The following is a 15035-nucleotide window of genomic DNA, read 5'->3' on the forward strand; positions in this document are numbered from 1 at the left end:
CGGGGACATTATTTATACAGAATCAAACATCGCGGGATCCAGCGTGACTGTCCTCGTTCAAGAACCGCCCATATCAGTGGTGTAAACTAAAGTAACAAAGTACATTTACTTAAACTTGTACTGTACTTACTATAAGTACACTTTTGATTATTTGTACTTTACCCCGTCTGTCTTTCAATGAGATACATGAAGGGTTCCTGTGTAATAAGCCAACAAGCTTAGTAGGATCTCCTTTTAGTTGACCTTGTACCAGTAAACTGTACTTTTTACCTATGCAACCTTCTAATAAATTCATCAATCAATCAGTCTTCAATCCAATTTCCAATGCTTTACTTTTACTCCAAGCTACATTTATTTGGGAACTTTAGTTACAAGTTATAAGCTCACAATAAGTTGTGATGGGACAGTGGGACACATTGTGAGCTCGTAGATCTGCTATTTTCAAAAGACAAGGAGTACTTTCTACTTTTGGTGCTTTAAGTAGACCTACATTTTGATACCAATACTTTTTGTACTTTTATTCAAGTAGATTTTTAATAAAGGACTTCTACTTGTAACAGAGTATTTCAGTATATAGCCATTAGATGTCGCTGTCTGACTGTTCGAAAGACTATAATTGTCAATATTATAACTCTAGGGGTCAATCTGATTTAAAAGAAAATGTATAATTATGTTACTGTACTAGTAACAAAACAAGCTCGAAGGGCACACACCAATAGTACACGGACTGACCATGGTGCAAAAGCAATTAAAGGCAAGCATACATACAAATGAAAGAAGATTGATTGACTGAATACTTTATTAGAAGTTTGCATAGGAAAGGGTACACAGTTCACTGATACAAGGTCAAGGATAAAGACCACAAAGAAAGCTTTTGGGCTTGTTTAAATTGGGGTCCGGACCTTTTTTCTCAATTCATACATCATTAAATGACAGACAAATAAAACACAGTACTATGCAAAATATATCAACTTATGAGGTCGCATGGCTCATAGCCACATTGCAAGAGTATTGTATTAAATGAAAAATAAATTATTAAGAAATCCAACGTTTGACCTGACACAAAGTATTCTTCTGGGATGACAACATCAAGAAGAGTGAACCTCACCTTATGTACATCAAAAGATAATAATCCAGAACATTCCATTCAGAAAACCAATACCCCATACATTCAAAGAAAACAACAAATGTATTTGAACTTTGAAGGCAACAATTTAATGGCGTGCGTTATCAACAGAAAAAAAGTCATTCTGGTGGTGAACTACTTTAAACCAATAATAAAGCACTCAACTCCTTTTCAATATTATTCTCTAATTGTTATCTCTTATTTCTAACAGCCGTGAGAACAAATTACTATATAGACATTACATTATTAAGTTATCCCAAAATGAAGTGTCATCTTTACCTATGGCTTTCTTCCAATTATGAGACATCACATACATTCAACACATACTAGTTTATGGTACAACAGAATAGTCATTTTAGCTGCAAGACTTAAGTGCTACAGATGGTCAAGTTTATTCAAACAAATGGAAGTGTCTGCAGTCAACCACTCAGGGACCCATCTTACCCCTTATGCACAAATTTGTATTATTTTGAAAAGATATTTAAAAATAGTTCAAATAACCCATCTATAAGGTCACAACATGTCAATTTAGATTGGCTATTTTCAATATTTTAAAATGTTTGTCAAGGCAGCAAGATGGGACCCTCAGTCTTGTTTGCTGTACAACCCTCAGTCTTGTTTGCTGTACAAGCAAACCAATATACTTATCTGCGACACATTGCTTAGTAGACCTGATATTTTCAGTGTGCAACACAGGGTATAAATCAGGCTATACACTCCACCTCATCAATATATCTCCTGATACGCCTGTAGCACGTTCTCATTCGTCACAATGCCTAGAACTGGAATTTCCATTTCCTCTGTCTTGGCATTTCACTGTCATTATACTGATGTACGACAGAACCAAAGATATTCAATAATAAACATTACAACTGTTGAATTAATTGAATTGTACAATTTGTATTGTAACATGAGACATATGCATGGTAATATTGTAGGGTATTTCAGCCCAATTAAATGGAAATGCACATACCATGCAGTATCAGAGGCATTACTGAGGCTGGGGAATGAAGACCTTGCTTGTCTCATTTTTCATGCATTGCAGTCTTTTTTAATGCAATTACACATCATACAATATATACCAAGAATTAGCATGTCCCATTAAGAGTCAACTGAAATACATGCTGATGCATATGGATGTCTGTCTGTGTGTGTGTGTGTGTGTGTGTGTGTGTGTGTGTGTGTGTGTGTGTGTGTGTGTGTGTGTGTGTGTGTGTGTGTGTGTGTGTGTGTGTGTGTGCGCGCACTGTACATGTGTGCGCACTGTACATGTGTGTGCACTTGTGCATGTGTGTAATCCATGCCAATGTGCTTTGGAGTGATTCCTTTTGTAAGATTCACCCATATGTGCTGTCACTCAAGACACTCCTGCCTAGAGTGTCTTTGGAATTATTGGCTGATCATGTTTTCTTTTTTTTTTCTTCAGGTTAATGGGTTAAATCCTGGGTCTAAAATCAGCACAGTTGATGTTGACATTGAAATGTTAGGAGCAATCTCACTAAAACGTGAGTCCATAAAAGAAGCAGACACTTGACTGCTACCCTGGAAAACAGCTATTCCAGGTGATCTTTTTCCTCAAGCTTCTATTTGAAGAGACTGGTCAGAACTGTCCTGCACAAAGATTACATGTGCAATGTTAGTAAATTGCCTCTACCCAGTAACACAACAACGACCAACATCAAGGAGAGATCCTTCAAAAGGCGTGCTGTGCTCGATCAAGGTTCCTCTTCTGGAAGAAGGCCTTGCCAAACTCATAAGTGCTGATCATTACCGCACAGGCCGGGGCTACTTTGATCACCCTGGGCAAGAAACCTATGAAGAAGAATTACAGTCAGTACACAGTAAGATTTGAAGTTTTACAGGTAACTGTGAAAATTATCCTTTATGGATCAATTTGTATGTGTAGTTCAGTTGAATTTCTAACATAGCTAATAGCTAAAGTAACACAGTATCGTGACTGGTGAGTTAAATAATTTAGTTAAAATAACAAGAGATGACTGTATACCAGCAAAAAGGCCCCTGTAGCCCAACTCGGACCGTATTTCCTTCATGATGTGCCAAGTGGATGTGGTCTTCTTCAAGGTGACTACAAGGAAATAATGACAATTTTGAATTTGGTCAAGTTCCATAAGAGAGTTCCCTCTTGAATACAATACTGGTTCAGTAACATATTAACTGACCTCCCAGCGACTCCATTTCCCCCAGTTGGATCTGTCTCCTCGTCTTGACAACATCAAAAGGCAGAGTCAAGATTCCAGCAATCTAGTGAACATGACCGATATATGAATTAAGTAGGGTAATATCTAGGACAATGCTCTCTGCCATAAACTATAACAAATGTGTATTATCTCACTTCTTGATTGTTACTGGGTCAAGTGATTACACCTATCTTTCTCTCAGCCAATTGGTAACAGACCCTACCCATGTACTGTAAATCATGTGTTCAAGTCAAAGCATGTGTTCTCAACGACCCCCAGGGGGTCCCCAGATAATTAACTTAATGTGCAGCATTGTTATCTTACTCAACAGTAAACAAACCAGTATAAGTTTTAAGTGTATAGAGGGTATCTGCACCTTTCTAAAGGACAATTTGAGGACTTTTTAATACCTCTAAAATGACAAATTAAACATTGGCCAAATTGTCAAATATTAGAGGAAGAAATTGTGAAAATAGCCAAACTACATGCTCACAACACCTCATGTTACGACGCGTTATGAGCATGTAGATCTGCTATTTTCACAATGTTATACAAAATATAACTCTTAGTGCTCGTCAGGGTCGGGGGTCCCTGGTTAAAATTTTGGTGGTCACGGCCTGAATAGGTTGAGAACCACTGCGGTAAATGAGTGTGCTTCCACTTCTTGACTTCCATTTGTGATCAAAACACTAATGAATTCAACAGTGGGAGAAAACAACAGTGTGAAGACTTTATCGTTATCTTTATGCATATCTAGGACAATGCCCATGTGTGGGTTAGAAAAGCTTTGAAATGGAAAGCCTTCTCATCAAGCAGAGTAAGCATGAACTCTAGTCAACATCAACAAAATAATAGGTAAATAGTCTAATATATTAACGCATATCAACAAGTTCATGTTATTGTACAAGGAAATAAATTGTATGACAAACGTTGCCTTACAGTCAATGACAAATGATATTGCATATCAACTGGCTTATATTACTCTACAAGGAAATGACACATTGTATGGCAGATATTGCCTTACAGTTAATGAGGAACAAGTACAGCTCAAATGAACTGATTTCTAGATCAGACACCGCTTATGACAGATTTGTTGTGTCCTGAATTGCAAGAGCTGGTTGAACATTTTTCAGACTTTATTTGATTCACCGTTCTATAATTAAAAATCAAAGCAGTGTCCACAATGTCGTCAAAACATTGTGTAATTATTAAGTGTGACAATATGTACTACTGCAAAAATTTCAAATTTCGTTTTTGACCTTTTTCCAGTAATATGTATAACCACATGCAACAAACTGATCCAACTGACTGCTGGACTGTTGAGACATTCCTTCATCCCACACGTATTAAAATGTTATGTTAGTAATACTATTTCTTAATTATATTTATCTTTCCCACTTGTACACTGCACCCTACTTCGCGGTCCTGTTCAACCTCAGATTATTTTTGCTTCCAGCCTACAGTAAATAATTCAGATAGAGCAGAAATATGGCATCAGACTGACAATTATCAACATGCCATTCATGATCTCCACTGAGGTTGTAAATGCTATTCTAGGAACATCAAAACATTTTTTGATCGATGGAAAGCTAACATATTGATTCAGATCTGTATTGCACATTTTTATTCTGCAAAAACATTGTTTTGAAATTAAAATCCCATAGCAGCCCAATGGCAATTTCCTCAAGTGCTCAACGTTCCTTATTTCCATGCCATTTTCAGCTTTGTAACGTGGTAGCAGCCTGCAGGCGCTACTTTAGGGAAAAAAATGTGCCTTCCCAAATACATACTATATTTTTAAATGTATTAAATGTCCACACACTGTAACTTTGCAAAAAGTTCCCAGTCAAAGCTTTGTAACACCAACGCAAGGAGACGTCACATAATTGTCAGTACAGTAAGTGTTGGGGCACAACTGTTTGCCCCAACAACACTGCATCATGAGAAACCAGCATTCCTTTGCAAAACATTGTTGGTACATTCTCCCACTTGTCTGTAGACTTAAGGAGATGGGGGAGGAAGCGCATTCCTTTTCTCTCTCCCTCTCAGAGCTCCGTGATCAATACCGCATCTTCCCCCCCCGTCACGATTGTGTAAACAGACCTGCGTCGCTTTCCTGGCCAAAACGGACACTTCAAAGCAGGTTTATGGCCTACCAACACAAGGGGGGTGAAAAGCCCCTTTTAAACTTTCGAACTCTGCTGAGCCTGCACAAGCAGGGGAAAAACACTGGAACTGCATTTTCTAAGACAAAGGAAAGTGTTAATGTTTTATCTGAGCGCGCGAAATACAAGGGAGGGACCAGCCTTGTTCACTCCAATATAGTGTCTGCCCGAGCAGAAATCTAGGCTTCCTACATCCACCAGCAAAGTGACAAGAGGTGTCCCACTGCGCGCTCCTCCGCCCGGCCGCGCTGCCGCGCTGCCATGGAGAGGACCTGAACTGAATAGAGTAAAATTGCATAGCGTTCGCCCGGTTTGAAGCACCGCGGCATATAGAACGTTTAGCCCGTTTTTGAATAGGGGCTTAATCACATGGGCACATTACATCCTTTTTAACTTCATTAGTTGGCAGCTAAAACCAAGTTATTATTTTTGTTTTTCTTTCCCTGTTCAATCTATCGGTAAGCTGCAATGCAATTACATTGTCATGTGTCGCTATTATGATAGAATTGTTGGCAAAACTCTTTTGCATTAGAGTAGACTGTTCCCTCATTTAAGAGAGAAACCTCAAGCTATTTTCATCTCTGAATAGTCAATAGAACTTTTCTTTCTTTTCTTTAGGCTACTAATGAGACAGTCTTGGCTCTATTTGTTATAATCCTCCTATAACTATTCTCATACTCTGAGAACCATATAGCTTACAGTAGTCCGCATATTTTGTTTTACTAGAGAAACGTGTGCGCCCTGATATATAAGCTCAATTAATTGAGCAGCGGTAAGCATCCAGACAGAGGCGATTGCCGTGACGTTTAATATATCAGGGCGTCACATGACTCCCTCTCTCTTTTCTTTCATTGTGCATGATATGAAAAGTCAGGTTTGATATTACTCTAGTGTGTGTGAGACTACACAAAGATAACGCTTTTGGAATCTGAAGTGATGCAGTTCGATCGGCGCATAATGTTATTATGCTCTATAACCGAACTGACACTTATCACCAGTCAGCCAACTGGGTGCATATAGCCTTAACACTTCAGATCCAGCGGGGTTATTAAATATCTTCCGTAACACGGGGAATAGTTAATAACCTACGCGCGTTACCTTCATCCTATGTTCATTCATGGAAGAAATGTAGTATAGCAATACGGCATGCACCTTGTTTATTTGCTTTCATAAATAAACATCTTTCTTTGTTGAAACCTTATCATACTGTCTGGACATTGGATTGCTTTCTTCTGTTTGTTATATAACCGATGTGTTCATTGTATTTGGATTGGTATAATTAGTCAAGAACCCACGTTTCTAACAGTAAGCGTGAAGAAAAATATAATTTTTCGATTTTTGAAAATTAATTTTCAATTTTGAAAAAAATATTTTTTTTTAATATTACTGTATTCAATACTGTATTCATATTCAGCGTTGATACTACAGCTTTATTGTAAACGTTTCGACACAAGCTCTTCGGAAGAAACAGACCTTGTGTTGAAGACCTTCATGTTCAGAAGACGACCTTGTGTTAAAACATTAATCTACGATAAGGCCTTGACTGGGAGCTTTTTGCAAAGTTACAGTGTGCAGACTTCTATTATTTTGTATCTTAATCCACTGTTGGTCCTGCACCTGACATCCAGTGGATGTGCCAGTTTAAACATTTCTATAATGTTTAATTATTAACATCCGTAAAAAGGACTGGTACTCACTGCTCCAGAGACAGCTCCTGCAGTAAAGCTGATGGAGAAGGTGGCCTGAGATGTATGGTACTGCTCACACAGCTGGGCCTTCACCAGTTCATAGTTAAACCAGTACAGCGCTTCACAAACATACAGAAAGAGGAACTCATTTACATGACGGATCTACTAATTGACTTCTGCATTCTTGTACTTCACTTTCCCATGTAATTTATTGTGAGGCCTGGTTGTCCCTGTCCAGTGTCATTATTTACTACCAAGATCAGTTTTGCACCAAGGTAAGCACAACTTCCTATATACTTCCTAGCTATAGTACTTGGCAAATAATGTGACTGGCATATTGGTATATTGATTTCTACTCAGTTTAGACTGTGAAAATGCTGAGTGGTGTTGCGATTTTGGTGGGTCTCTGTTTTCACCTGAGAAGGGCACATCTCTCAAGACGGTGGGCCCCCAGCCCCTCCATAGAGAGAGCCAGCCATCCTGGGCCAAAGCAGAACGGATACACACGTGCAGCTCATTGTAGGACAGTTGGCGGGACTGCATCTTAGTCCGTATTAGTTCCAGTGGGCTGATCACACTCACAGCTCCCACTGGATTACACACAGGACAAAGACAGCAACACATCATCAAGACAACCATCAACAGATCATAAACTTATGTTTTTTGTGGTGTGTGCATGTGTGTGATGTTTACAATTCAAAGAAATAATTATGCACATCCTCCGTTGTTTGGTGACGAGCTTAAACTGCCGAAGCAGTATTACTAAGAACAAGAAAGGTAGCTCACAACTCACTTTTGGCAGCTCCAATATTTATTTGTGACAAGCAGCAGTGATAAAGGTTTCGACCGTTTAGGTCTTCTTCAGTACTGAAGAAGACTTAAACGGTTGCGAGCTACCTTTCTTGTTCTGATGTTATACAACCCAGTATCATGCCAGCTAGTCCACTTTGTTTTAATCTGCCAGTGCCAATGTAATGTTTAGCGATGCTAACCTGTGAAATGTATACACAAGTAAAATTGTGCAAATAAATACCCATATGATGACGATCAAATACTTGTATACCATCATGAAATTCCTGTGTGATGACATCATGACGCTGCATTCACAATGTTGTTCGACCTTTCATGCATGAGCCTGGTGTAGTTTCATTCATTTTAGTTCAGTCTAGGCACTGGTGGTATTGGTAATGTTAAGGTTAGGTGTGTTAAGGTTTTGGTTAAGCTGTCAGTGAGTTTAATGCTTGTTTAGTAAAGATGGTCCACAGGACAGGCAACAAGTAATATGTACATTTCACGTTTAACGGGACACTCACTGACACACGTATGCTTTGTCACATGCTGTGTCATGATAACTGGGTTGGTTTTATAATACTTACATCTTGCGAGAGCCCCAGCGACTAGAGGGATATGGTTGCCGTGGAAACCCATGCTGTATCTCAAGTAGTCCCGGAGTTGATCATAACAGGTGAAGTAAATAATCGTGGCGGGTACTGCCATCACTCTACACAAAGAATCATTAAATATCAACTATCAGTCACAGAAGCCAAACACGTGTCACATATTGATATTGTCTTTTTTCGTTGTTTTGTTTAGTTTAGTAGTTTGCTTATGTGGCCTCATAAAATCCTTAAATGCATAAAGGTTATTCCTTGGCATTGTACACAGTACACACACAGAACAGTAGGATGATGTGAGAAACCCTCACAGTTATCCTGTGCCAGGGACCCCCCAGAAGATTTGTGTAAAAGAAAGAATCAAAATTATTCAACATTTTTTAAACAATGTTAAAAAATAGCAGACAACACAAAAGTGACTCGTTGTGAGCTTGTATATCTGCTATTTTTGAGAACCAGTGTTCTAAACCATTGTTCTAAATCCTAGGTTTTGTGAAAAACACATGTTGCTATATATTTAAGCTAATATCTATCTATCTATCTAACATAATAATATCTATTACACAGATGCTTTCCCAGTTTTAATGGGTTAACACTCACAGTGTGGGTGGCAACCCACTCCACAAAGACCTGACACCCTCATGGCGAGTAATCTTCACAAAAGCATCCTTTGGGTGAGAAGAAGAGAAAGAAAAAAAAAAGAAAAAGAAAAAAGCACAACAATTGTATTAATTCATTTCAAATATACTGTAAGTTTATAACAATAGACCATATTCACATGGCGGCCATCTTGCCATTAGGTTAATGTAACAGCTCGACATGCCTGGTGAATATGGTCTATGGAGGTAACCACAAAGTCAGCATTTGCAAGTACCATAATAATAATAATAATTATTATTATTATTACTATTGAAAAAACCTCCCCTTGCAGTCAGAACTGCAGACTAAAACCCCCCAATTTTCTAGCCTGGGTGCCAGCCTGCTACACTACGTTCCGTGGATCCATTTTGTCACTTCGCTTTTCAGTCTGGCCAGCCTCCTATCTCCAAGGGAGGTGGAACATAGAAAACAAATGGAATCCAGTCGTGACTTCTTATTGGTCTGTTGTGCGGGGCGGGACAAATACACCAGTGTGCTGACGCATAGCTACCCTAACCCTACTCTAATTCGTTGGAACAACAGCCAATCAGCAACGACGTCCCCTACGTCACAACTGACGTTTGGAAATACAAGTCAACTGAATCATGGCATTGCGTATGCTATGCTGCATATCCATCTGGGCTTGCTCCAAGACAGTTGCTTCCACCGTAAAGCGCCGGTTCGCACCAATCAGCGGCAGCTACTGGCGGGCTCTATTACCTCTATGGGCGGTCTCTGAGCGGCTCTGAGTGAGACTGGGTGTAACATCATCGAGAATCACCAATATGAGTGGTTGGAGTTGGCACTCCCAGACTGTGATAGACAGACGGCCCCATCCAATCACCTGCTAAATAATTTGAAAAAATGGCCCGCCTCCTACATCGGTTTTCCTTGAACGAGCCCAGATGGATATGCAGCATAGCATGGCTCAAGTTAGGTTCGCTTTGCTGGCAAAGTATTCATGGACCAAGAACAATAGTGTTTTGCCAATATCAACCACACTAATAAGGATTACTTACTAGAGTCCCACTGAAGTGGTTTGGAGTTTTATACCAGCTGGTGCAGCTGGTTCCATTCTGACAGACATAGATGTGATCCATCAATCCATTACAATACAAGAAACATTTCCCTGAGATAAAGACATACAACAAAAGGTCAGCAGAATATATTGAAGGAGCACTGTTCAACTTGATCTCTCTGCAGCACACACCTTTTTCTTTTTTGTAAGATATTTGTTGGGCTTTATTTATAGATTACAGTAGAGACAGACAGGAAACAGAGAGAGAGATGGGGAGAGACATAGAGTAGCATAGATGGTCGTGAACAGGACTCAAACCTGCGAAACGTTGTCAGGCAACATTGTCAGGCCAGTGGTCCAGGCCGAAACAACACACAACCGAGTATAAATTAGGAACAAGCATATAGATCTTCTCACATAGGAAATGCAGTGCTATTAATAACACAGGCAAATGTCAATGACCATTTGGCCATGATGGTAACATCAAGGCTGCCCCAGGCTCTCTTTGTTTATTTAAAACATTTCTTCAGTATTGGGAAAAAAACAACTGCAGAACAAGGGACTGTGTACAACCATTTACCATGGAAAACAAACCAAAAATGTATTGTATTCAAAATAAATTAAAGATGTGATTATATTTATATAGGTACTGCAACTCCTGTCAGAAGAAATCAGCCTCTTAATTGACGTAGATATTGACTCACTTATGAACTGAGAATGACCAATATCACAGTAAAGTAAGACTGATAGGACAGATATACTGTATTTAACAGCACTTAGAACAGCTTATGAAAGTCTAGTCACTTAATGCCCACTAGAATTCTCGAAATACTATAAATACGTTTTTGTTTGTTAGTGTTTATTTCGTTTTACAGAAAGACTGGTAAATGTGGTGCCAGTTTTTAAGCTACAGGTGCCAGAATGTTACTGTACGTGTTGTTGAACTGGTGCCGGATGTGAGTAAGCAGAGACAGCAGGTCAAATACTCACACTTAGACGGGCGGATGACACCACTCCAGGGAGCGGATTCACAGGCTAAAGCAAAAGAACCAGAGATAAAATACAAAGACGGTGCAAAAGACACAAAGAAGCGGAGAGGGGTTAGTAAACAACGCATGCAGATACAGATACACAGCCATCTAATAACAGCTCTCAAGGTCAGAGGCCTTACGAAACAGGCCTTTACCCGTTATGCAATCTACCGGGAGGAATAACCTAACAACAACACACAAGTAGACAAGCAGCAAAAAGAGAAACTGGGACACTGACTAAATAGATGGCAAATAGTGTGCTGTTGTGTATTGTTGTACCTTGATGGAATGGTGTTTGCTGTGCCTGCAGCCTTATCTTCACAACATCCAGTGGTGTGACTGTAGGAAAAGGGAAGCAACACAGATACAATTCTAGTGATCTAATCACAATCACCACAAGCAATACAGTACATGAAGGAGGGTATGTGAACTAGTGCCTGGGTAAATAAGGAAACTAATGAGTAAAACCCCTTGGAATACGCTCAAGTTTCTACTTTTCCAGAGAAATTGACAACAGTTGTGGTTAACCCATTTAGGCCTAGAATTATTGAATGCTTTAACCAGTGAAAAATAGCAGATATACAAGCTCACAGCGTGGCACCGAGTGCCGCGCTGCAAGCTTGTAGATCTGCTATTTTTTTTTGAAAAAGTCATGAAAATGTGTGCAAATCTTTGAATATATGTATTTTCAAAGCGAACATTTGTAACTCAAATTTTGCTTCTGGGTGGTCCCTGGAACTAAATATTTTGAGATGGGGGTCCGTGGCCAAATACCTATCATTTTGGGGGTCCTTGACATGAAAAGGTTTGAGAACCACTGACATAGTAGTCTCTCAAGAACAGACTAACTGAGCTCCAGTTGAAGTGAAGGACCTTTTCTTTGACGACGGCTGGTCAGATTGCTGACATAGAAACATAGGTTTTTCAAAAAATCTTAGAAGGATTCAAAAGACACTTAAAGAATCGGGTCCAAATTCTAATTTTCACGATTTTTCAAAAATAGCAGATCTACAAGCTCGCAAGTGAGCTTGTATAATCTGTTATTTTTCAATAGCTAAAGCATTCAATAATTCTAGGCCTATCAGTGTGTGCTGCAATGTATTTCTAGGACAATATTGATCTCACCAAAAAGTGATGTGAGGAGAGCTCCACTGCCGGACGCCAGCATCTGCTGAACAGGAGAGATCCCACTCCCACTCCCAGCCACAGCACTGTGAACGGTCCGCTCCCTCATTCTGGCCACCTGACAGAGCAATATAAATACACATATGAAAGGGGGAAAGAACAGAAGAACTCCCTAATACACTGTTTACCAAACACTGGGTAAAAATCCCATTTTATTTTCCCATAAAAAATGTAATATTTATTTCAAAAGATGGAAATAGATCATTTTATTTTTAATTTGGAAGAAGTGTATACATTTTCAAACAAACAAGCAAACACATCTAAGAAATTCCATAAATAAAATATAATAATAATTAAGAAGTAGTGAAAATAGTCTAGACAATCTACTAAAGTTCTGCAAATGTTTGGGAACCACTGGCCTAATACCTACTAACTTTGTTGGTTATTCATACCTTGTTACATGGATGCCAAGAACGGCATGGTAAAGCTACGTGGCTCTGCATTATGTAAGACAATATAAGTAAGAGTGATATAGTGTCACAATGAACAGTAACTGAACACTGATGTTGTGGTTGATGTTATGTCAGTGTCCTACATTTATCTGTAATGTATAGTGTGTAAGGTATGCCTCTTGAGATGTTCCAAAATTGTCCATTCATCAATCGCAATATGAATTAGGGGAGACACTGCGAACCAAAAGTCCTCTGATGTTAAGTTTCCAAATAATTGTAGTTGAGTAAAAGTATAATAGTTGACTCTGAGATGTACAGTAGAAGTAGAAGTAAAAGTACTGAAAATTGGAAATACTTTGGCAAAATAAAGATACCGGTACCTCAAAATTGTACTTTACAGTACTTGATTAAATGTACTTAGTTACTTCATACCAGTGTTGAGGAGGACTATAGAAGGAGGAGGTGGTATAGTGAAGGGTTTGACACACTGATAACTTATCTTTCGTGTCCACAAGTCTAAAACATGTCCCTACAGCTGATCTGACTGACACATAAACCCAACAGAGAATATTGTGAATATTGTTTGTGTAAAACAATAACATCCACATTGTAAACAAACGTTGCTCCACCATTAGAACTTAGAAGTCATTAAAGCAAAGATGAAGCCATCAATTTGACCCTGATCTGCTTGTGTGTGCCTTAATTCAATTACATTAAATGCAAATGAATTTCATTTAATGAAATGTAGTGTGGCATGGACAGTTTGAATCTATCTGTAGCTTATCCATCTGTTTGGCATTTATATCCCCTATATGATACACAACATTACCCAGCCAGGACAATAAGCTACTTGACTAAAAATGCTCATCAAAATTCAGATACATGACAAAACCAGTCAATTAACATCAATAGGCCCACTCCAATCATTTTGTGTACTTTAGCTTGATAAATTCTGCAGTTCATGATTCGCAATTTATTAGGTTAATAATTGAGTTCAATCATTTACATGACATGATGACCGCATACAGACATGACACAATTAAACTGCCTGACAAATTAGATTAATTACAAATGGCCAATTAGCAGCAGCATGATAACAGATATCCAACTCATAACTCAGTCAGGATAGCTTATCTGACCTCAATTGTAGCCCTTTCTGTCTACAGTATATTTATACAAGAAACACCATAATAACATATAGGGTCTACTCTTTTTGCTTAGTGTAGTATAGTTATGTAAACTGTAACCTATGAATTCTTCCAACTGATGGATATGAATCTCACTCTGCTAATGTAACATTTGTCTCAAATCACATGGCTAACAAGAGCAGATTAGCAAGGTAGAAACTAGAAAGAGATATAACGTTATGGACTTGTTGTTCTTGAACATGTACTCACGGCTTATTTTCTTAAGACTGTCGTTGTTGTAAATCCGACGTGTTATCATTCATTTTGTTTACAATAACGTTACCACGTTCAAGTGCTATAACGTTACATAGAAGCATGCTAGCTCTGTGTACAGTGTCCACCACCATTATTCCAACCAACAAACATGTTTTCAGCTTTAGACACCTCGGTTGTGTCCGTTCACAAGTGTGAAATTGTGCTCAAAGATCATGAAGATCTCTACAAACTGGAGTACACTAAATTCCGATACAATGACCCCCGCAGACTGCTTCAAGATCGGTTAACTTTGCCCAGGAAGCTTTCTAGTAATGTCAGACAGAATTCCCAGCGCCCCCTGGCGGATTAAACTTGAAGTTCATTTGTAAACAAAATATTTATTTCCTAAAAAGGTTTTCGACCTCGGGAAAGAGTTCAGTCAGTGCATTGTACATTTCAATAGACCACAGCATGTTTTTAATCTGTGAATTAATTAAATCATTTAAAATGTTTTGATTAATTCATCCGTCGAACAGCAATGGGAAGTGAAGCCATGAAACATCACGGTCGTATCTCACGACCGTCATGGATCGACTTCAATTTGACCTAGTGCAGTTGAGCTAATTTGCCACGTACGTCTACAAAAACGTTCAAATTAAATAAACAAAGTGCTCTCTAAAGGCTCACGAATATCAACATTTTTTACGCTTAAGGAGATTTACCCGTATCATCTGTATTGTTTTAATAATAGGCATTTTATTTTTAATCTGTTCGGTTCTTAAATGTATTAGAGTGCAGTTACACCATGGGGTCGCTT

General features: G+C 38.7%; 1 protein-coding gene across 1 annotated transcript; it reads right to left on the reverse strand.

Moving 5' to 3' along the window:
• Window positions 1-827: 827 nt before the first annotated feature.
• Window positions 828-14499, reverse strand: slc25a39 (solute carrier family 25 member 39). The gene is made up of 12 exons (XM_080722956.1): window positions 14234-14499; window positions 12385-12502; window positions 11539-11598; window positions 11219-11263; window positions 10230-10339; window positions 9172-9239; window positions 8554-8678; window positions 7594-7767; window positions 7187-7296; window positions 3307-3388; window positions 3132-3212; window positions 828-2938 (listed from the first exon to the last, which is right to left on the reverse strand). Exons 2-12 carry the CDS (start codon window positions 12491-12493, stop codon window positions 2820-2822), a joined length of 1083 nt encoding a protein of 360 aa, XP_080579082.1. The 5' UTR covers window positions 12494-12502; window positions 14234-14499; the 3' UTR covers window positions 828-2819.
• Window positions 14500-15035: the final 536 nt, after the last annotated feature.

The sequence above is a fragment of the Nannobrachium achirus genome (genome assembly GCF_963921795.1).
Source record: "Nannobrachium achirus genome assembly, chromosome: 4".
In the NCBI taxonomy this organism is placed as follows: domain Eukaryota; kingdom Metazoa; phylum Chordata; class Actinopteri; order Myctophiformes; family Myctophidae; genus Nannobrachium; species Nannobrachium achirus.